The sequence below is a fragment of the Folsomia candida genome, unplaced genomic scaffold (genome assembly GCF_002217175.1).
Source record: "Folsomia candida strain VU population unplaced genomic scaffold, ASM221717v1 Fcan01_Sc018, whole genome shotgun sequence".
Lineage (NCBI taxonomy): Eukaryota > Metazoa > Arthropoda > Collembola > Entomobryomorpha > Isotomidae > Folsomia > Folsomia candida.
In genome coordinates this window covers 998,552-1,021,718 of record NW_019091210.1, presented here as the reverse complement: position 1 = coordinate 1,021,718, position 23,167 = coordinate 998,552, and the positions used below count along the sequence as shown (strand labels likewise).

General features: G+C 36.2%; 2 protein-coding genes and 1 long non-coding RNA gene across 5 annotated transcripts; 1 reads left to right on the top strand and 2 right to left on the bottom strand.

The window, feature by feature from the left end:
• The first annotated feature begins 1,616 nt into the window (after positions 1–1,616).
• Positions 1,617–7,378, top strand: LOC110857278. Its single transcript, XR_002548642.2, has 4 exons — positions 1,617–2,643; positions 2,739–2,812; positions 2,900–3,046; positions 3,141–7,378. It is a non-coding gene; the product is annotated as an uncharacterized LOC110857278 (long non-coding RNA).
• Positions 7,379–10,357: 2,979 nt separating this feature from the next.
• On the bottom strand, positions 10,358–15,568 carry LOC110857406 (serine/threonine-protein kinase 10). 2 transcript variants are annotated; one of them, XM_035857859.1, is made up of 9 exons: positions 15,440–15,568; positions 13,689–15,233; positions 13,292–13,378; positions 12,680–12,811; positions 12,145–12,234; positions 11,931–12,059; positions 11,113–11,187; positions 10,798–11,046; positions 10,358–10,714 (listed from the first exon to the last, which is right to left on the bottom strand). In XM_035857859.1, the coding sequence occupies exons 1-9, from the start codon at positions 15,459–15,461 to the stop codon at positions 10,686–10,688; spliced, it is 2,358 nt and encodes a 785-aa protein (XP_035713752.1). In that variant the 5' UTR covers positions 15,462–15,568; the 3' UTR covers positions 10,358–10,685. The 2 variants fall into 2 exon arrangements, with proteins under 2 accessions (XP_035713752.1, XP_035713753.1); XM_035857860.1 differs by lacking the exon at positions 13,292–13,378.
• A 549-nt stretch (positions 15,569–16,117) lies between these two features.
• Positions 16,118–21,337, bottom strand: LOC118432872. 2 transcript variants are annotated; one of them, XM_035857878.1, is made up of 5 exons: positions 21,017–21,337; positions 19,628–19,777; positions 18,238–18,860; positions 16,815–17,052; positions 16,118–16,452 (listed from the first exon to the last, which is right to left on the bottom strand). In XM_035857878.1, the coding sequence occupies exons 1-5, from the start codon at positions 21,243–21,245 to the stop codon at positions 16,412–16,414; spliced, it is 1,281 nt and encodes a 426-aa protein (XP_035713771.1). In that variant the 5' UTR covers positions 21,246–21,337; the 3' UTR covers positions 16,118–16,411. The 2 variants fall into 2 exon arrangements, with proteins under 2 accessions (XP_035713771.1, XP_035713772.1); XM_035857879.1 differs by lacking the exon at positions 16,815–17,052.
• Between the last annotated feature and the right edge of the window lie 1,830 nt (positions 21,338–23,167).

The window sequence follows — 23,167 nt, the reverse complement described above, 5'->3', positions numbered from 1 at the left end:
GTAAGTATGTATATATAAGAATATGTACAGTGTCGGACAGATGTCTACGTCCACATAGTCGCGTCAATTTCATTTTCAAATTGTCACTGAACTACTGAACCAATTTTCATCATTGATATATCAAATTCTCACAAATTTAACGTAATTTCATAAAACATATGAGTTATTTCTGAAAATTCTGGGAAAACTGAGAATCATAGTGCAGAGCGAGAGAGGATGAAATTTGAGCGGACAAAAGTCTACGTCCACTTCACTTTAATTGTCAACAACAAAAATCTCTCCAATTTATAAAATCAGGTAACTTAATAAATCTATCAATAACATATGCCGCATTAATTTTTAAATAATTTTCTTCCAGAAAAATATGATGGCGTCGACACGCAAGGAAATTCCTATCGCTATTCGAGATCTTGTCATTCAGGACTGGAAGGGTGGACAAAAAGGGGGCTGTCGCAGAGACAAATATGGACCAAGTATAAATTAGCAAGGACAACCATCCAGACAATCATTAAGAACTTTAAAGCTAATGGTTCAGTCCAAAACAAGGTCAGAAGTGGTCGAAAACCCATTTTGGCTCACCGAGAAGTACGCCACGTGCTCAACAAAGTCAACGTTACACCCTCACTTAGTGCTCCAAAGCTATCTACCGAGATCAAGGAGATGTTCGACAAACAAGTTAGTCCTAGGACCATCCAAAGAACACTGAACAAGGGAAATTTGAAATCCCACAGAGCAGTCCGGAAGCCTCTTATTGTACCGAGGAATGCAACCAAACGAGTGAAGTTTGCCAGAGACCACATTTCCAAGCCACAAACATTCTGGGACATATTTTATGGACTGACGAGTCAAAGTTCAATGTCTGTGGGTCAGATGGGCGTCGTAGAGTGTGGAGGTATCCAAAAGAAGCTTTGAATCCAAAAAATCTCAACCCCACAGTTAAGCACGGCGGCGGGTCGGTAATGGTGTGGGGATGCATAGCTTCAAGTGGGGCAGGAAAAATGGAATTTGTTGACGGAATTATGGACCAATACAGGTACCAGGGAATACTTGACCGTAATATCCAGGAATCTGTTCGAAAACTTGGACTTGGACGACGATTTGTCTTCCAACAAGACAACGATCCGAAACACTCTGCCACGTACACCATGGAATACTTCAAGAAAAAAAAATTTCGAAGCTAGAATGGCCTCCCCAATCTCCAGACTTGAATCCCATTGAGCATCTGTGGGACCACATTGAAAGAGAAATAAGAAAACAATCTTTTTCAGGAATTCCGGGCCTTAAATCCAGAATTCGTGAAGTTTGGGAAACCATTTCTGAAGATGTGACCAAGAATTTGGTAAACTCTATGACTCGACGCCTTGAAGCCGTCCTTAAAGCGAACGGAGGCCCAACCAAATATTAAAAATTAATTGTTATAACATTCCTTATAAATTACAGTTTTTTTGTATGTTTTCTCTTACTGGACGTTGACTTTTGTCCATCCAATTGTTTTCATTTTGAATTAAAATACATCTCTGGCCTAAAATAAATTTTTTAGCGGAAAACTAATAATGTGCTATGAAATTACGTTAAATTTGTGAGAATTTGATATATCAATGATGAAAATTGGTTCAGTAGTTCAGTGACAATTTGAAAATGAAATTGACGCGACTATGTGGACGTAGACATCTGTCCGACACTGTACATGAAAACCTCGACCTTCTCTCTTTCTTTTCAAACTAAATTTTACCCGCACATGTTTGTATACCAATATATTGACATTGAAAATTTCATTTAATTTTTTTCCTTTTCGTTTCTGAAATAAATATGTAATCATGCTCATGAAAGATACATAAATACGCAGTTGTGCACATCAGTAATCGTGCATATTTAAGGTTTTTCCATGCAAGAGAATAGTCAGCGTCCCAGTCACTTCAACATATCCGCAAGTATTTTTAGGTTCACAAACTATTGAACTGCACTTAAACAAAGAGAGCGTTGATAATGAAGGATGCTACACACTTACATATGTATCTCAGGTAGATATTCATGGAGACAAATTAAGAGATACTAAGTATTCAATGTACTTATGTATCTGTATGTCCCTATACAGTGCATACATGTTACGTAGAATCATCTCTCTGGATTCGTGTAAATATCGCTTTCGTGAAAGTTCGAGTGTCGAGGCGAGTTATGTAACTGCTCGTATGTACATAAGTACATATGCAATACAAGTGAAACTTTATGAAAGAGAGAGTGTTGTTGTTAGAGACATATTTTAATTGACATCGCATTTCTGTATGAACTTCCACCTCATAAAGCATTGGGAAATGAAAATACTGTGAGCAAGGATACATAGATACATATGTACACAAGCGTATTTTCTGCCCGTTTACTATTTGTACTTTTTCGTTGTTTACGTATGTATGCGTATATTACTATACCCACACCATGAGTGTAGTCGGTTATATATCTTACCCCAGATTTCTGCAGCTGGGGAACGGGGAAAAAGTTTGTCCCAAAGTAAAATTATTTTACAAATTTTGTACAATTCGTTGTAATAAGTGTGGTGTTTGTTGATTATAATAAAAATGTGTGACACCCTGTGTGGCATTACTTTGCTAAATCTTGGTAAAAATTAATTGGCACATTTACGACAAGGTACAAAAATATTCATATGTACATACATAAATAAAATCGATAGTACCCCCGTCAAAATGTAGTGCAAATACGTATCGAAATATTTTTCTACATAGGGCTGATTGGCTTGCAAATCTCTAATCGGGATTAATATTTGTAATCCGATGATTATTAATGCAAGTGGCACCTGGTAAGATGTTTAAGTATTTATTAATTGGTTGCGTATGTGGTACATATGTCAACTAGGGTGGACTTAATATTATGTATGTATGGCTAGTTTGCCACAAGGACTCCGTCGACAGGGATGCATATTTATATGTACCAAGCTGTACACATCAATAAATTAAGACCGTGAGTAATAATGCATGGAAAATAATGCATTGAATGAAGCTGCACCGGAAGAAATTCGATTTTCTCCAAATGTGTAAGACTGAAATACTTACAATTTCATATTAATAAAATTTCTACTATGGTGACTTATTTAAGACTTATCTGATTTTAATTAATTTAATTTCTAGCGTTTTGGCTGTTGCTGCTTATCTATGTATGAAAAGCATACTTCTATTCCTTCTGCATTTTCAACTGGAGACCTGTCTCCTTTCGCTGGACGTCATGAAACACACCATTTTTATGCTAAACTCGTTTTTCCTGGAATTAGTGAATAATGTAAGGTAGCATATTTGAATTCGCAAGATATTCCATATTTGGGAGTTTGCATGTATAAATTTTTCGAAACTACGTACTAACGCTATGTTATCTCCGTTGATTGCCAAATTACTCGCTCCTTTACGTATACATATACAAAATTTTCAAACTTTTACAACTACAAATAAGTATTATCCCACTTGAGCTTTGTTTCGGTGCTTTGTACCGATCAGCCAAGATACATGTTTATGTATGTACGTTAAATGCATATATGTTTAGTACTTTTGGAAAACTAAGCAACCTAATCCAAATATTGCGTGGAATATATATGTACACACATAATTGTTACAACAACTATGTATATACTAACTATAGTGAATTACATACAAATACACCTATGCCAGCAGCACATTTGAGGATAAGTTACATATGTCGGGTGCAGTTCATAAAAAGTTATTAAGTAGCGTAACATACGTATGATTGAAATTTCTAACGCTTTTGCAAAAGTTGCAGTTAAATAGAACGTGCATAATGAAATGTGGAAAAATCCTATCGTGAAATCGCACCATGGTTGGTACCATGGTGCGATTTCATTTCCATAATCGCTTTATACAAATTTTTAAGTCTGCAGGGAACTATGTTATGTTTGCAAATGGCTAATTAGACCACACCCAAAGGATGAAGGGGGTGTGCCACGTCAAGGGAATGCCTAATTTCACAATATGTCATCTGTAGATTCGATTTCAGTAAAAACTTTTTCCCCGACCATATCCCCAAACGGTAGGGTGGTCCGATTGACCCCAAAAGTTGATTGGATCCTCCCTCTAGGATCATATGTATGCTGCCGCACACCAATCCCATTATCTCCATCCGTTCAATATCATAGCATTGCATTTTTAAGTATGTGGCCAAAAATAGAACAGCTAATCGCAGACTTTCTTTGGATTGGAGGGATGTGCGAAATCCAAGTCATATCGTGGACTGGTCGTATACCTCCTTGAAACAAAAGAAGAAGCACATGGGTTACCAAAGGATTTCATATACCCGTATAGGGGTATGTTCTTTGGGACTACGGATTTTTGCGGTAACAGTGAGGTGTGCTTTTCGATGTAGGAAAAGACAAACCTCAAAAAGTTTGAGCTAGGGAAATGCATATTATTATGATACCTTCGGACTGAGTTTTTAGTTTTCGGAGAAAATTAATTCACCATTCCATCCTAACCGGTGGGCTTTTCAGCTTCCTCGACAGTTCGAACAGGCAACCAATTCGAACTTGTTGCAGTAGCAGTGTGCTGTATGTTTTTCATCATACCTTTCATAAGTTTACTATCATCAAAACGATATGCGTCTATAGAAGCCATATTTTCAGTATCCTTCCCTTTGCCAGTCTGGATACCTGCACATCGTTGAAATGCTTTAGAGGAGAAACTGAGGTCATCCATAATGTCTTCCATTAACGCCAGATTGAAGCGAAATTGAACATCCTGAGTTACTCTCAGCAATCCTTCAGCTTCAGCTGGAGTTTTTGGGGAGAGTCTATTATCACTGCGCATTGATTCCAAAGTAACAACTAACAATGCATGCATTTTACGAACCTTGGCGTACGTTAAGCTCGCGTAATCAGCCCAGCATTGCATAAATATATATGTTAAGCTGTACACTTTAAGTTTCTTGGCTACCGCTGTGCTGCGGAAGGATTACACGCGTCATTGGATGCGCGCTGTGCGCTGACGAACACTGCTAAAGCCTTAATATCGTTCTCAAATTTTGTTAACTCAGGAATATCATTCATTATATGGTTTCCAACCAGTGATAAGCGATTAGTTAGACAATGGATTCTGAATAGCTTGCTTTCGCGCATGATATCCACCACTTCGATGTTGGTTATATCGATAATTTTCTGGCCCTGTAATTGCCAGATTATTGCCAGTAATTACTTTTCAAAGTCTGGAATGCATATTTATACCTGTTATTTGTCACCTTATGACCATTACCTGGATCAGCTTCTAACGCTTGTCCTCGTGTACTTCAAAATCTTGTCTCTGGTAGAGGTCTTGGTGGAGTTTGTTATCTGGAGTGTTTCTTTTCGTACATAGGCTAACTGGTCTTGATTAAACCCTTCTTTTTGTATTGAGTCAAAATATAATAATTGATCTCGTGAAAAATAATACAGTTGTTCAAGGCGGATAGAACTATGGGAAAAAGGCCTTCAATTTGCGAAGGTTCCAATGCTTGTATTTGTTCTATGTTTAGAATTTGCAGCTGTTGAGGTCTTAAAGCTTTAATCTGCAGAACGCCTAGGCTACCTATTTGAATCGTAGTTAACTTTGCTATTGTCTGCGACAGCAAAAAGCTGTATTCCGACTGAATCGACCACGAGGTCAATCATTGGTATTGCCACATCCGTTGACTCGTGACGTGTAAGATGATGTGCATCGGAGTAATTGTCAGTTTGAATATCTTTGCACAACCAACGGCCATATGTTGCCAGGATTCCAAATATGATAGTCCATAAAGTCTTATCAAATATGTCATAAATTTAACAATCTTGCATTGTTCAACACTTCAATTCTTATGTAATTCCTGTAATTACTGAATTTAGTTTCTACTGCATGAATTTGTGGTTCGTGCTAAAATATACACTACGTAAGATCTAAATTATGTAAGATAAAGAGCTTGGGAGTAATACTGGAGTAATGGAATTACTTAACTGCTAACTTATTCGCTGAATTTCGAACTACTGTAGCTAAGGCATGGGTGTTAGTTGACTTTCCAATCCACACTCCAGCGGACTGTTGTAGCATTAGAGAATAAAATGCAAAATTGCACATTAAGTCCTCCATGAACGATAGGAGAAAGAGAAAATCTGGATCCTCAATAACTTTTAGATGTCCCACCGGTTGAGTCTAGACCTCGGCTGAGAATCTGGGATCCAACTTCATAGATTGGAGAGTAATTGTCAATAGTAAATAGTAGCACCTTCTTTACTTTAGTGTAAGTTGACCTGGTGAATGAGTTAAACATTCGATGACGATGAAGAAATTTTTCTTAGTCATTGCACAAAGTTTGAAGCAAATTCGGTCGTTAGTGATTTATCCTGCACATTGTAGTTTAGCTCCAAAATCCCCTGATCCTCCTCGCCCAACCGAGCTGGTTTATTTTCCTTATCATATGACCAAACTGTGTTAACAGCTTTTGTTATGTCGTGCGATATGCAAATATCAGGATCTGGGTCGTCCAGTCGTTAAGAATTTCGGTTGCATTTGTGAATTCCGACATGTATATGATAAAGGTGAATCACAGTCATTTGGTTCATTAGGGTGCGGTAAATTTTAGACGCTAAATATTTTGGGGTTAAAAAAAATCAAACCTCAACGATCGGCTAACATTGCGTGGTCTGGTCGTCAGATAGTGATGTATGCATTGCATTTTCCTCACGCAAAACGAGATACTTGTAATATCTTGTTTTCCTGTAGTTGTGAATCGCCCTAATCTCTTCTCTAATAACACATTTGACTCATTTACATTTTATTTACATTTAATTACTTGAATTTACAATTGATTTGTCTAACTATAGCGTACGTATTAACACATTAACATTTATTACAATATGAACATAATTAAGTCATTAAAATAGTACTATGACAAACTTGTTAAAATCCTAATATAGGCGCTACAAAACTTTTCCACAACTGCTTCCCAATTTGTTAAAGTGTTAGTTAAGTACAGACATAATTGTATATGATGTCTGTTTAACTAATAAATTCAGTTGTAATGATGAATGCACTTTACACACATGAATAAATGTATTACACATTTGTCGCTTTGCAGTTTATCAACATAGATATATGTAGCAATATGCAATGTCAGCCAAGTTATTCAATATTGGCCCTACTCATAAGTAACTAAATAAGTATATAGAAAGAAAATGTACTAATCTCTATTTAAAACCGTATTACACTGATTTAAACCAACAAGCGTCTAAGTTAAGCTAGATATTCCCGACTTTTCCGTTGACTCGCAAATGAACAAAAGGATGAATATCAACCAGAATGTGTAATAATTACGTTGAGCATTTTAATAAATTCGATTCAATTAAAAGCTTAAAATATTTATTCATGTGATGCTACAAACATTAAGAATTGTGGGCATACATATTATAGCACGTAATTAGGCAACACTCATTGTATTAATTAATTTCATTCAAACCTAATCATGTTCCCCCTCTTAATCGATAACGATGCCGATATCGTGTAACTAACTATTGCCCCCTCAAAAGTCAATTTCGTCAATCTCTTACACTTGTACAAGTTATATCGCAAAATTCCCCCACACACGGCCACTAATCGTGTAGAAAGTAACTTTCTTTTGAAATATTTCTTGTCACTACTCCTCCCTAAAATGCGTCTCCACTTGGCCCGTAACGCAACGCTATCTTCATATATGCTGATAATCAAAGGTAAGATAAACTGGATACCACCCGCCATAAATAGAGAAAAGGTGGGAAAATATGGATATGCCGATGGCGTCATAATCCCATACATATTTATCGAAATGATATTAAACAAGACGCTAATCCACATCGTGACAAACATTACGATGCCAATACCAGTGACAACAAATTCCTCCCCGGCTGCATAAATTATTCTACAAGTGGCATACCGCAGAAAATATGCATCAATCGTAACGTTGTTTTTACCAGACAAGTAAAACATCGCCGTCTTATCAAGGGTTGATATGCAGTCGAGCATCATGTACGCTGATAAGATAGGAACGCAAACAATAAAACAAATCACACGAGCTACTAGAAAAGAAGGGATGACTATTGTAAATTGCAGGAAGAAAAATATAAATTTTGGAAATAGTCCCATCTGCCATCCTTTTTCGATAAGTATGAAATATAGTTGACTGTACGGGTTGAAACCAGGGTTCGGAAAAACCCGGGGTTTTACTCTGAAAACAACTACCCCGGGGTTTTACTGGGTTTTACTGGGTTTTGGGGTTTTACTGGGTTTTACTGGGTTTTACTCAATGTTTGGGGTGAAGTAATAAAACTTACAATGTTACGTCAATTTATTCGTATTATGTTCGTATTTAAATCAATGAATTTTATCAAGATTTATCAAAAAACTTCAATTCAAAATGCCAGGAACACAAGAAAAATAGGAATTTGATCAAACTCCAAGTTAAGCTGTACATTATGATTTTTAGATCATAAACAAAAATTCGAAAGAAATAGAGAAATTTACGAAATATTAATCAGAGTACTTAATTCGAGTTAAATAAGCACCTGCAAACTGATTATATTGATTTATCTATTTGAATTTTAGATAAAACTTAGTAAAACCCGAGTAAAACCCAGTAAAACCCCTTTAACATAGTAAAACCCGCTGGGTTTTATTAATTTACGACCCAGTAAAACCCAGTAAAACCCCAAAACCCCTACCCAGTAAAACCCGGGGTCGGAATACCCTGGTTGAAACTAGAATTGATCATGGTGAACAAGTAGACGACAAAGGGTTGAGTGAAGAGTAGAATTACGGTCAAATTGAGAGTTACTCCTTTCAAGTCGAAATATGGGGTGATTTCTAGGTCGATGGTTGGAACGCCTAATTAAATAGATGGAGGTTATATAGCAATTTTATATACTTATGTAGATTTACACTCTTGAATATGTTACCCTTTTGAAAAAATAAAATAATTCCACTCTCAATTCTGTATTAAGTAAATTTTAATAAATCCTGAGCAACGTCAACCTGATAAGGGGTGAAGTCCACTTTAGATTTAGTATGGTTTACGGCAATTTAGTATGACAAACTGCATCTACTTCTTAAAAGGGTACCACAATTTTTAAGAGTGTGCTATATGTTGAATTATAAATATTTTACGTTACACAATTTCTTTGCCAGGGCGAACATGGAGTTTATCGCGTAAGCCGCATTCTTGCCTCCAAACATGAGTAGGCTTTCCAATATGGTGGTAAACACGGCCCCTCCAGTAAAACATAATATTACGACGATATTTACGAATTCAAGCTGAGCCACTCCAAACAAATGCGAAATGAGGAGCATGATTAAAGTAAGGTTAAAAATGCTGAGAAACCCGTAAACACAAATCATCCAAGGGACAAGCCTCCTAGATATTGGAGTGAAAATGAAAGTCTTCCTTTTGACGTCCCATTCCAAAGGATTTTTCCACAATATGTCAAAATATCTTGAATATCGATCTAATGATTTCCACATTAAAGGGGTGACGACCATTTCGGATTATTTAATATGTAGATATTATGTAATCGGACGCTGGGAAGAAAATGAGTAGGGAAGTATTTTCCAAGGAGAAAGTAATTTGCATGCCAAAGTTATTTGTTAAACGGAACGTGACCCATTTTACTTTTCTAATTTAATTTCTTAATATAACTATTTTCTTGGTTGGAACTATTTACTGGATACTTTTACGCTGTAAATGAGATTTGTAACCAAGGTTCAAGGGAAATAAGTTGTTACATACGTACATATGTTGCCCAATTTATTTTATACAACTGATTGCGAATTGATATATGCACTTAGAAGTAATTAGTAATTAAACTTATTGTTCCAAAAAAATAAACCTTAGCTTTAGGCTTGCTGTTAAACATCTAGAATTATAATTGACCTCCGCATGCATATTTGTCAATTTGCAGACTTCTCAGTTAATTGGCCGTCAATTTGTCGCAGTAAATCGTTTCTAAATGTCAAGTTTTTAATTTCTGAACATTTATAAATACTTTTAATCAAATTTTAAGCATAGAAAATTGCCATCGACTCTAGGTCCTGCTCTGATTGTCAAATTTGCCCTGAATCGATGGTATACATACATACATATGTGTAATTAGTGAACTCACGTCAACATTCGTATATCTCGCAAATTGAGCTAACCATGTAATTTTAGTTCTTATCCCGCAATTGATCCAGCAACTGGCATGTTTTTATTTTGCAATATTATTTCGCAAACTTATCCTCCCTATTACATAAATGGTCTACAAATTTGAAAAAATGAGTTCCGATGCAATTAATCTATTATAATATGTAATTCATAAGTGTTGTTCCAAAAGTATAATTCAATGTTTTTATATTTGCATTTATTGTACTAAGGACTTTGATGTGATATTTTGAATTTCATGTATTAAATCGTATCGTAATTAAAATCTAGCTCCATATGCAAAACTAATTTGTTGCCTTACAATCTGATTCCTTAAGATGGATTGCTAAAAATGGCAAGTTTATTAAATAACTATGTAAAACTTGTTCCGCTCAAATATTCAAGTCTGCGTACAATGTTAACACATGTTGGCTTAATAAATATGTATACAACTTTAACTACCATTGTTCAAATAAATTAATGTGACATGTATTAATATTAATTTCCCATCGGCGTAAGAATTATCCAAATAGAATATTGTCGACTTTTTCTGTTAAGTTAAAAATTGTGTTTTTTCAGTCTTATTTAATTCGACAGTTTGACATTATTCACGAATGTATTACTACATTTTACCTGCCAGATCTGGAAATCCACAGTTGTTCAGTACCTTCTTTAAATTAGATTTAGTCACAAGTGAAGGTTGACTACGACAGATTCTGTATAAGTTTCGGTTCACATCACTCCGTATATTTGCAGAGCCAAAATCCCTAGGACCATGTTTATCCGTACGTTCCAACAAATTAAAAAACTTGGCCATGTTTTGATCAGTCCAAATTTGTTTGTTTTGCTGCAGTAGTTTCCGAAAAGCGAGAAGAGATTTATCTAAAGATTTAAAAAAATGTTTCGAATCCGATCTGAGAAATGCTTAATTGACAGATTAAATTTTACTATCTTCGGAGAGGTGTCCTCCCGAGTCTACACTTTCATAGCCAACGTCATCATCATCAAGAGATCCAGAGTAATCTATATTTAGAGGAATGATTAATTTATGCATTTTTATAATAAAATAACGAAATTCTTCTTAATATGTGTGCATTAACATATTTAAATACACACATATATCATATGTAATAGTAAATCGGAACATATAAATGTGCATAAACACTAAACTGTCATACATAATGTGCTTTCCATTTCAAACAAATTTGTCTCATTTAATTTATTTGTATGTAGGTATGTATGTACGTCTCGATTAAAAAATATTTGTAGATATGCTAGATAAACTTGAGTAAAATTTGAGATAACGCAACTGGTTTAACAAAATTTTACCTGCGTAATATAATATTCTCCAATCGGCCGGTAAATTGTATGCAAATACATACTTATGTATGAATTGCGTTATCTCAAATTCTGCATACTATTTTTTGGTAGTGTAAAACTGCGACATATTTAGAAATAACAAGAAATAACTTTCAACTAAATATACATATGCCCACGGGTATATTTCTCTCCACGTCTTGATCGCAACGTTTATGCATAGTTCATATATTCATCTTGTATGTATGATCCGTAAAAACTATGTAGGCTTTCACCTGATTTTCGAATATCATATATTGCATTCTAAATGGAACTCTATAAGCTTTGAAAACGTGTCGTTCTTGCTTGCATATGTACCAGAGTGTAAATCTTGGTCGCACCGGCCCATACCCAATGCGAGCAAGCTACGGGCTGGTGCGACCAGGATTTACTCATTGATATGTACTTACCTCGGGATGAACCAGGAGAACGCTCGGAGGGAGCGTAGTCGGAGCCCGATGAGATGCCACCATGATAATATTGGTTATCAAAGTCCCTCTGCGTATAATTAAGCTCTATCTGCTGTCTCGGACTTTGCACTTGAATGAAAACCAACAAGAAATAAACGTTTGGTATTGCGAGTTGTTAGACAATCTGCATAATTAAATAGATCGAAATGTTTACATTGTCTGGGTCGGGATTCAACTTCTCGAGTTAGTGTTACACCGTGTAAACTGATCCTGTCTGAAGGATGAACTGTTGGTCTAGTTGGATCTGTAAGTAAGTGCACGAAACTAATTAGTAATAAAGGAGGAGAGCAATACAGCATAGGATAATTTGGCGTGTCAAATTCCTCCACTCCGAAAGAGAGTAGAGAATTAAAAAAACGGTCTTTCCGACCACCGGCGTTTTGTACAATTTGGTAAATTTTCATGGACTACTCTATCGTTAAAAAACATTTCTGTAATTGATACACAATATGTAGAAAACGAGATATGCTTAATTAGTCGCTAAATAATTAATTTTGTTATAAAATGTGTATAACTAGATAGGCAAAATAATATTTGTAAAAATAGCGCGGTGGTCAAGTGAAAAATAATCGTTATACAAATACGGGCATTGTGGCACTCAACAGAATATTGCTGAACGTTAACTGATAGAATGGTGGTTCACATATGTAAATATGTAAATACATCGAAGTTTGCGAATGTTTGCAAACCTTCTGAGAACCGGTGTGAAGGACCGGGAGATTCGGATCTCACGCGATCCCGATGATACGATTTCCAAGCATCCTCTTCTTCATAATCAACTCGTTTGCTGGACAGATTTTCTTTGGAACTATTACCTTGCCCTGAAAGGAGTAACATGACACGTAAGTAAGTAAACTCGCGGACGTGAGTTAACTTTGACTAGTCGGGTAACTAAAATCGGCAACTTTTTCGAAATTGGTGTTCGAATGTTTTTTTTTGTAAAATTATCTTCTGATATTTTTGTTTGTTTCAAAATTTTCGTAAAACTGGTATCCATTTTAAACCGGTTTTTAGATGGTTTTTGAAAAGTATTAAAATAGGTCAGGTAAAGCATATTCCTATAAGGAAATTTGGGAACTTGTTCTGAAAAAATATGTCTATAAATTCCTAAGTGAATATGCAACAATACATGCTAAATCGGCTTTATCACTGAATCAAAGGTTTTGAAATTGTAAACCGGTTTTATCTGGTTTAGAAAAATCGGGAAAACAAGTACTTGCTCATTGATCAAGCTAGATTTTTAAGAGAAACACGGATATCAACATACGGACATAAATATGTATGTACATAGGAACGCTTACACTGTCCAGATTTCGTGACTGGAGTTGGTCTGTAGCTGGATGAACTGTCGTAGTCTAAACCACGAGCAGCAAGGCCACGAGGTTCTCCTAGTTATTTAAAAATACAGAACAACAGTAGCGAATAATTAATTCACAGTCAAACGCACTTTGTATGTATGTCGATAACGTAAGGTTTAGAAAAGAGGTAATATAAAGATGTCTAAAGTTAGAGTACCTAAATCTATCACAAACAAGCTGGTAAACCAGCAGGTTAAGACCAGTGCCCACAATCAAGATTTATTCCTGATTGGTAGCTAACCAAGCAGGCGAGAGCGCGCGAATGAGACCTGGATTTTGGACACTGGTCTTAATCTTAACCTGCTGGTTTACCAGCGTGGTCACAAAACCTAGTTCTTACCGTATGCATATCCTGTCACTCTTAATGCCGATAGTTTGCGTGTTAAGACGTCATCGTCGTCAGATAACTCACTATCCTCAGGCGACACGTCCAAAGTAGTAGCGAATAAGTTGGCACGAATTGGCATAAGACACCCTGATACGCTCTTGTCCAAGCGATCATTTGGATCTTGACTGGCCAACTTAACAATTAATTTGCCCACTTCGGGATGTTCTCTAGTTATATTTTCTCCAGCATTTCTTAGCCACTTTATTTTACCAAATTTTTCCGACAGTAGAGAAGTTATTGGTTGTGGATCGTAAACCTCGGAAATAATTAAACCCAATGCGTAAACATCGACGGCCCTGCCATACTTCGCTTTTCCTGGCTTCTCCTGATGCGGTGTACACATTTCCGGCGCGCGGTATAATGCACTCCCCAAATCCTTTGTTTGCGTCATGGAAGTGTGCTCCAGTGCGAGTCGATTTGAAAGACCGAAATCTCCGATTTTGATAGGAATCGAGAAACCTGTTTCGTGAACGAAATATATATTTTCCGGTCTCAGATCCCGGTGTATAATTTCCTTCGAATGGATATAGTTAACCCCATCGATTATTCCGCGACATATTCCTTTTCGTGTCAACAAGTCACGTGGACCATTGTCAACTATCCAGTTTCGCAAGGTAAGGCCACATACCTCAGTCTGGATGTACAATCCAGTAATGATTTTTTCCGAACTGTTCAATAAGGCCGATAAATACTCGACTGTTTCTAATTTCTTTCCTCCAGGTCCATCAAAATCCAAAATTTGTTTGAGTTTACGAGGCCAAAGGCGGAAATAGTCCGAATTTTCATACTTGACAATATTTTCGTGCCTTAATGAGGCCCAGTTTTTAGCCTCGCGAAGAACATCGATATCGTCGTCTAGCTGGGGACACAGGGGTCGATCCGGTATTATTTTGATGGCTGATGTAATATTGACAAGAATGTCTTCGGCCTTAATTACGACACCGAAGGCTCCATAACCTAAGATTTCGAGGGTTCTATATTTCCAAGAGGTTTCCTTGAGCTGATTAATATGGGACTTGACCTTGTTTCTGTCCACGACAGTTTGAGTCATTGTCTCCTCCAGAATTAATTTAATTTGATCTTCAAGTATGTTCAAAACTTTCAAATTGTCCGCCACAATTGTGCAATTATTATCAAACTCAGCCCTAGTAACGATAATTCCTTCTCGATGTTTAATGTCGTTACGTAATTGCCGGAGTGTCTTAATTGCATCCTCCTCAGCCGAATTGAAGCTGAACGGTGGTTGATAAGGATTCCAAAATGAACCAGGAAGAAGAAAAATTTTGGCAGAAATTGATGCATCTAAAGTGGAGAGATCCCTCTTACTTAGTAAATTTAGTTCCACAGGGTTCCACTTTTTTTTCTGGGATTGGAGGAAATTAAAAAAATCCTGCCCAGTTCTGGATTCCCAGGAAGATTTGCGTTGAAATATGATATTCTGGAAGACTCTGGTATATCCGGTAACAAGAAAGTGCAGCTTCACTTCGTAATTTTCATCTAAATATTAGTTAAATCATAAACTGATTAAATTCGTTAGTCATGATCTGTGATTATTTCCTTCAAATATTGATTATAGGTTTGCGCTATCACTCAATTTATGATCGGATAAAGGCTTCACGTTTCAAAATACGTACCAAATATTAAAATGATAAATTGCACACTGATCTCTCGTAATTAAATAGGATCAATTAAATCAGCCTTACCAATTTCCAACGAGTGTAACATTTTCGTTGACTTCTGTGTAACAGATGCCTGGCTAAGCGATGAAAGTGATGAATAAAATTATAACATATTTAGATTTTGCGAATATTCGCGAATAATGTATATCTGTTAGTTATGTTAAGGTATGCGAGTTGGGGTAATAATCTGGTTGATAAATAAACCTTATCGGTCAGGTAGAGCATTTTGAGTGATTTTTATCTTGGGTTGAATAAAACTTACTCCGCTTACTACTGACTGATGGAGATGAATACATTTTTCATTCGAGAGAAATACATAAATAAATACATAAATAAATTATATCCAGTACTTAGCTTCGGCATTAATGTCAGAAAACAGTTTTCAACATTTAACGGATAAGCAGTAAAGATGCTCAAAGTTTTTCAAATGCAGATAAATGAAAACCAAAAAAATAGTTTGGTAAAAAAATTAGATAAGCGTTTGTATATTGATATATTGTATATTGATATATATATTATTATATACAAATATGATACACCACATCTGATGGGGGACTAGAAATTTGACAACAATTCGTATTAACATTAACGACCTTCGGTCCAGCGGCGAGATGACCGAAAATATCTTTATAAAGGGTGGAATACATGTAACTCACGCGCCCGACCATGATGGGGAGCAAACAAAAACATCCTCGACCGCAATAGGGTTTTAGAAAAGAGTTTATTCCAAAGAAAGTATGAATACTGTTAATTTGTACACTCATAAGTATACATTTTTCGTGAGAAGTTGGACAAGACAGTGAGGACATTGAGGTTACGATGTGGAATTCAAACAAGGTTTTCAAATTATGTCAAGAAACCGCAAATACATAATTGTGATCTCCCAGATTTAAATTTATAGAAGGATGTGTCTATTTTTTATGATACAAGTGACGCTGCGAACAATAGATGCATATGTACATTTGACATGTTAAGCTGTCGAGCTCCTTGTATCAGCTAGGTCGTCTCTTTCAATATGTCGTCATAGTGAGGAGGCACTGAAACCAATATGCATAATCCAAATTATATAATTTGCTCATCAAACTTTGATTCTTTGGGAACGTTCATAAAGTACGTAACGAGAGCTTAACTCTTTTTTACCCCTCTCCAACACATATTGCGGGATATGTAGGAGTTTTAGTAGGCGGAGATTCTTCAGTGACCGCGGAATGTTAGGACAAGTGGCAGTTTTCTAAGTGTTATTTGATGTCACCTCCTCATGTTATGTTATGTATATATCTAAACCCTCCCCTATTGTACAATGTCAATGTCCCCATAGTTTCCTTTCCACTGCCATTAACCCATTCGTTCCTTACGTATTTTATGAACGTTTCTTAGTATATATGTACGTGATACTGACATGTTTCCAGCGAGGTTAGTGAAGCTCGACGAGATGGAACACGAGAGTATGACGGAGGGAAGAGAGAAAGGAGAGATGACACTGATTGTGACCGCATTCTTGAGAACAAGCCTGCCCCCTTGGCCTGGTCCCTTGGCACCTTGTCACCCGCAAGTGTTCCAGTTCCGACAAAAATCTCTTCTTCTCCTTCCAAGTTGGATAACGAGTCAGAAAAATCCACGGGAAAGACGACGCTGAACTGTGTTCATAATGAATTTCGAAAATATTAAAAGATTCTTTAAGTTGTAAGTAATTTTAGTCTGGTGACGTTCATAAAACACGCATTTTTTACAATTGCCCTAAGACTGTACATGCTATAAGATTTCAAGTATTTAGAGGTACGCTCTTAAAATTTCCAGTGTTAAAACAATACCAAACGGTATTCATATATGTATGACTATACCAAAGTAGCATTAATAAGTAGATAATACCGCGTAGCTCGGTATTAAAATTTTGCGGCACATTTTTAGCAGCAAACTTTTACGGTCCGGCAAATTTTAATACCAAGCGGTATCAACTTTAATACCGAGAAATCAAAATCTCCGTGACTCTACCAGACCGATCTTATCCTTAGAGAGTATGTAGCTGACCTAAGCATTCCCTCTTATTAGCTCACCCTGCGTAGCACGAGAGCTATTGAATTCCTCTTGTCCGTCCGTCCGTCTGTCTGTGTGTTCACGAGTTTTTTGCATCAATTGATGCTAATTAATAATCCCCTTGACCATTATAGAATAAATTAGGCGCACCATTGGTATCGAACAATCCGTGGCGCAAATGGTGCGAATTAATTGTGCAAATGGATCGAGAAAGGACTACAATTTTGGAATAGGTAGCACCGTTCGCATTGAACAGTTGGTTATCCAAGCTGATGCGAAACAATTGGATGAGCATCAATTGATACTCACTAGAATGGATCAGGTCCATTTTTTAATAAATTAATAGCACCGTTGGTATCTAACAATCGGTAACACAAAATGATGCGAAACAATTGGGTTAATTGATGCAAAACGCACCAATGGTACAGAATAGCCGGGAGAATTTATTATATAATTTTGACACAAATTTTTTGAAATTTTATTTGACCCACCACGGTTAATCTCCAACAGTGGTGCAAAATACTTTGCCATCTTCCTCGTTTTTCTGCACCATTGATGCATAATTGCATAATAATTATTGATCTATTTTATGCCTCGTTTTTCTGCACCATTGATGCATAACTGCTTAAAAATTATTGATCTATTTTGTTGAACTACTATAATTTTGCAGCCAAGGTGCAAAGGTGCCAGGTATATTACAGGGTGAGCTACTTCTAACGTTACTACGGTTTATTACGTTTCACATTTTATGAACGTTCCCGTGTTTAATTAATTATCAGTATTATCACCTTCAAATAATGCTGGATTTTCAATCCTTCCTCATTTTGATTGAATGATGCAAGCAGCATTTTATCATCGTCTCCAATGCTGTAGCTTGCTTCGTGTAGCTTCCCACAAAATGTCAAGCTCAATCTTTTTATTTGTTTGGATTCAGATTTTGCAGCGATGACGGTCTCTCTGAGTTTCGCCCCTCCCAGCGAAATCCTTTGTATGATTGAGACAATACATTTCACGGAGATGCTCCCTTCAAAAATTTGTCCAAATGTAAGCGTCACATTGAACAGAAAAGGTTGTTTGATCCAAAGCCTGTAAAATTTCTGGGGTGAGGTGCCAACTATTGTGACTGCTTTGGTCGAGGTGGTCCAACTGACGGATTCACTGATTGATGGGAATTTTGGGACCAAATTGTGCCCCCGAAATCGCTGTAAAGCTCTCTTATCAACTTCTTCGTAGCCATGTTCCGTCCGGAGATATGCGACCAGGAAGTACTCGATGAAGATGTTTGGACATTGGATGGTGGATGGGAGCTGGTCATGATTTTCGGGAAGTTGAAGCTTGAATGGAAACGTGGCAGGGTTTCGGACCAGGCAGGAACGAGGACATTCTTTCAAGTCGAGTTGTTTCTTGAGTCCTGTGAAATTTATTAATATGTAATTTTGAGAAAAAGTAATGAGACCAAGAATGAGAAGAACCTGACAATGCGAAGGCACAACATGGTTTTTCCCGAGTTTTAAATTGATCTTGCACAATAATAGGAGGACACGCATTTTTGCGTTTTCTTAAATGCGTGAGTTATCGCATGTCGCAGGATGCAGATGCAGGAAATTAAATAAATTTCAGCCAAATCAGGATCTTCACAATGCTTTAACTTTAAGTTTAATCCGATTTTAAAAATTAAACAACATTTTTGCAGAATTATTCTTAGAATTTTTTAAAATTCTGATTTTTGAACACTCAAAAATTTAAGTTTTTTGCACTTTGTAAAATTCCTTACAGTAACCTGATTAATTTTTAATTTTAAAAGTTCTTAGAAATGTAAGTATTATACCTGATTTCTGCTAAATGATTTTGAGCAAATAAGTTTTATAATTTTTTGAAATTGCGTGAAACTTCGAAAGTTTATGGCGTTTTGAAAACCTTGATTTTGGGTGAAAAATTATTTAAAAATTTCACCACAAGTCAAAACACGAGCATTCTAGAAACTTCAAAAATATGGGCCCAATTATTTATGTGTGTAAACAATTTAAAATTTGGGGTGCAGATATTTTACCAACAAAAAAGTAACCCTAAGGATTCACCCGATTGCGAAGACATATCTTTTCATGATAAATTTTGCGATCCTCAGGAATTTAATTTTCTAAACTAGTGATGAATACCCCTATTGAAATTAAATTTTACCATTTTCTTCTCCGGATACCAATGTAAAAATTTTCGAATTGCAGATAAGTTCTGAATTTTCTTCTGGTACAAGTTGCGGTAATGGAATTTGACACCGTGCTCCTAATGAGTTTGTGGTTGTGAGTTGTCCTTGTAATTCTACCACGAGCGCTATAAATGTAAATATATATTTGCATACAAACAGTTATGTTAATGCATTTCAAAATTGTGTGCACTCCTAGAAATCTGGTATAAATACTCATGCAGGTATGTATTGACATTGATTTCTCTAGGTGCAAGAGTTTGCTACCAATTGGTATTAAAATTATACAGTTCCGTAAAAATTTCCTACCCAAACATGGTAAAAACATTAATGTCGAGCTATTACTACACAGAATTACTTTGGTATGTGAGTACCTCTTGGTATCATTTTAATACTGGATTTCTAAGAGTGTACACATACTGAGGGTTAGGCAAGATTATAGAACGTGTCGACAACTATTAATTTTTGGGCGAAACATTCGTTGTTGGATATTTTAAATGATTTCATCGTATTCCCCATCCATTTCTCATGAGGAATGAAGTTATCATTTCCAAAAATCCCAGCTTTTAAAGCCGGCAGCAAATTTTCTTTGAACCACTGTTCATCTAAAAGTTTGCAAAATGCATAAAAAAATTTATGTCCATTTGAAAAAAGTGTCGATCTGAAGTTTCAAATCAGAATTAAAGCACTGAAAGTGCATAACCGGACGTAACTAGTTTATCTTTATGCAAAATAATTTAAATTCCGAATATTAAAAAAAGAATGGCTGCGTACGGGGCGGTAATCCGAGCGCTGTCAGAAAAAAAGTTTCGTGTACACCTCATATCTTCCGAGCCTCGCTGAAGTTGTGCATATCTTGATGATTAATTCAATTCAGTGTACGCCCAGGGACCTGACACTTCGTTGCCAGTTGATTTTGAATTGAGAAAAAAATTATTGCCTTGTCCACATCAATTTTTCTTACGAGCGTCGGATTTCTTACAGTTCGGGGAGCATGCGTTCGACGATTGTGGCACCATCAAATTTCTTGCCTGGTTCCTTTTTTCAACTGAATCCTTTATTTTAGACATTGGGCCATTAGAAATGACAATTTTTTCATTCTGGAGTTGGCTTAGTATTGTTTTGTATGTTATTATTGATTGGCAAACTATTTTAACGGCATGGAGCTCTTTGGGATCAATTTTTGGACCCATCTTTAAAATTTCACAATTGAGCTTTTTAGTCACGGTGCAGCTTGAACCGAGCTTCCAGAAAAGTTTCGAATATTTGGAATTGGCGCCATTGTTTAACGTATATGGGAAAATTGCTACACGTTCTATAATCTAGACTAACCCTCAGTATTTTCGATTTCATAAAGTGTAGATTACCATAATGTGGCCACTGGTTACTGACAGTTTTACAGAGTTTGTCCCCAATTTGTTGAGTGATCTTTAACTTTCCACATATCTCATTTTGCCTTCTGCCCCCAGTTAGATGAATGTATGTAGCCTCACTTTTGTTGCTGGTGTCACTGTCACGAAATGACGAACTTGGGAAAACATAATATCCATTGATAATTCGTGTGGATATTGCACATATACCCGGAGCGGCAAACATTATCTTTTAACAGTTAACTATTTTTGTGTGCAGAAATAGAGATGAAATATGTACAAAGTTACGCTTCTGAGGATGGCAAAGCATCTGGTTTGTGCGAATCTAAACAAATCGATACCTCATCTCACCAAGTTTTTGGGCAAGTCTATAGTGAATGGGTGGTGAACTTTTGCTCCGATACCCGGGTATTCTCTGGCATATCGCAAGACATACATGGATATGAATGAGTATGACGGGATATGAATTAACGAGCCACTCTCAGCAATGCTGTATAAGGATCAATGTACTTAGGATTAGTAACATGCGTCGCATTATCGTGTATTTACATTTATCTGCACAATCTGTGGAATGAACTTGTTTCCGGACAAAATGAACCTGAAGGAATAAACAACTACGAGTTAGTAATTACCGTTAGTAGTTGCAGGTTATGTATATATGTATGTATATAATTTGTTTATTTTATTCTATTTATTTCTAAGTTTTACTCAAATTTCTAACATATGCTTATTTACGAAGTGTAACTATTCTACCTACTTGTACCATACATATATGTTTACCAACCTAATCAAAATTGAGCTTTCTAAAAAAATCACACTGAGCGTAAAAAATCATCCAGAGACAATCTGCATAGCAAGATTTTTCTGGTGAGAGTTTCGATATGCATGATGAGAATATCATGATGAGTAATATCGTATCATTAGTAGTAGTATGAGTTGTATCTTATCATTCATAAGTCCTTTCTTAAGTCCCTTAAGTTTTAAGTCCCCTCTTTCATAAGAATAAAAACATGACAAAAAAATTTCCTTGAGGTACTTGACCTTTGGGGATTGAGGTACGAAACCCATAACATTTGACCTTGTCTTTCCTGTTTCAAACTAGGAGTCATCCCTTCCCAAAAATGTGATTGGCTGTAGCCATCACAAAAATATTAAATGGTTATCTCATGAGATATTAATAACCACTTGAAATTATCATTGGTGCACCAATTGTACACTGTAAAGCATCCGGTAGAGTCACATATGTACTCCGTACTGGTATTGATTTGGTAATAATGCTATACCGGATTGGTAGTAGTTTGATTCAGAATTGTAATAATTTCATTACCACCACCTTATTACGCCGTTACTATCGATATTACCGATGCTGGTAGAGTCATATGCATATGTACTCCGTCTGGTAATGATTCGAAATGATTCAATACCAGTTGCCTAAGAGTGCAAGATATGCCATGATGTGACGGACTACCGAATAATTCTGTTCTATATACGTAATTGGAAAGCTATTTCCACAGAAGACATCACACTTCTGCGTAGCATGGATGTTACTAAAAAATTACACTACAGAGAACAATCTTATCACCTTGCAGAAATTGGAGAATATGTACATGTACATACATAACTGTCGTATTTTTTCCTTGGAAACATATAAATAGGAGTTTGGATTCACACGAATTTCTGATAGATTGTACACAATTTTTTGTGTTGCACTGTACTTTTCTAGGGTTGCCGTTTTTATCCGTGTTATAACAAGTGTCGGATAATGTCGGATTATCCGATCGGATAGGATGGGATAGGATCGGCAACCCTATACTTTTCTATTGAATAAATTTGATCTTTTTGCACATGTATTTAGTAATGGAATGTTGGTTAACTAATTTGGTGGGAAACATGAAATACATATATTTTCAGTACATATGTACATGAATCCGTGCTGGAAGGAAGAATGTGATGCATTCGACCAGGAAGGATTCACATCTAGTCCTTCACGTGTAAATACATTTCAGCCTGCAGGAAGTTTCACGCAGTGGAAGGTCCAAATTCTTCGAAAGGACACACAACACACTTTAAGCAGCCATTTATAACGTGGCTGGTAATTTTAGGCATGAAAAAGGGTAAAGTGAACTTAGAACTCAATCATTATGTGTA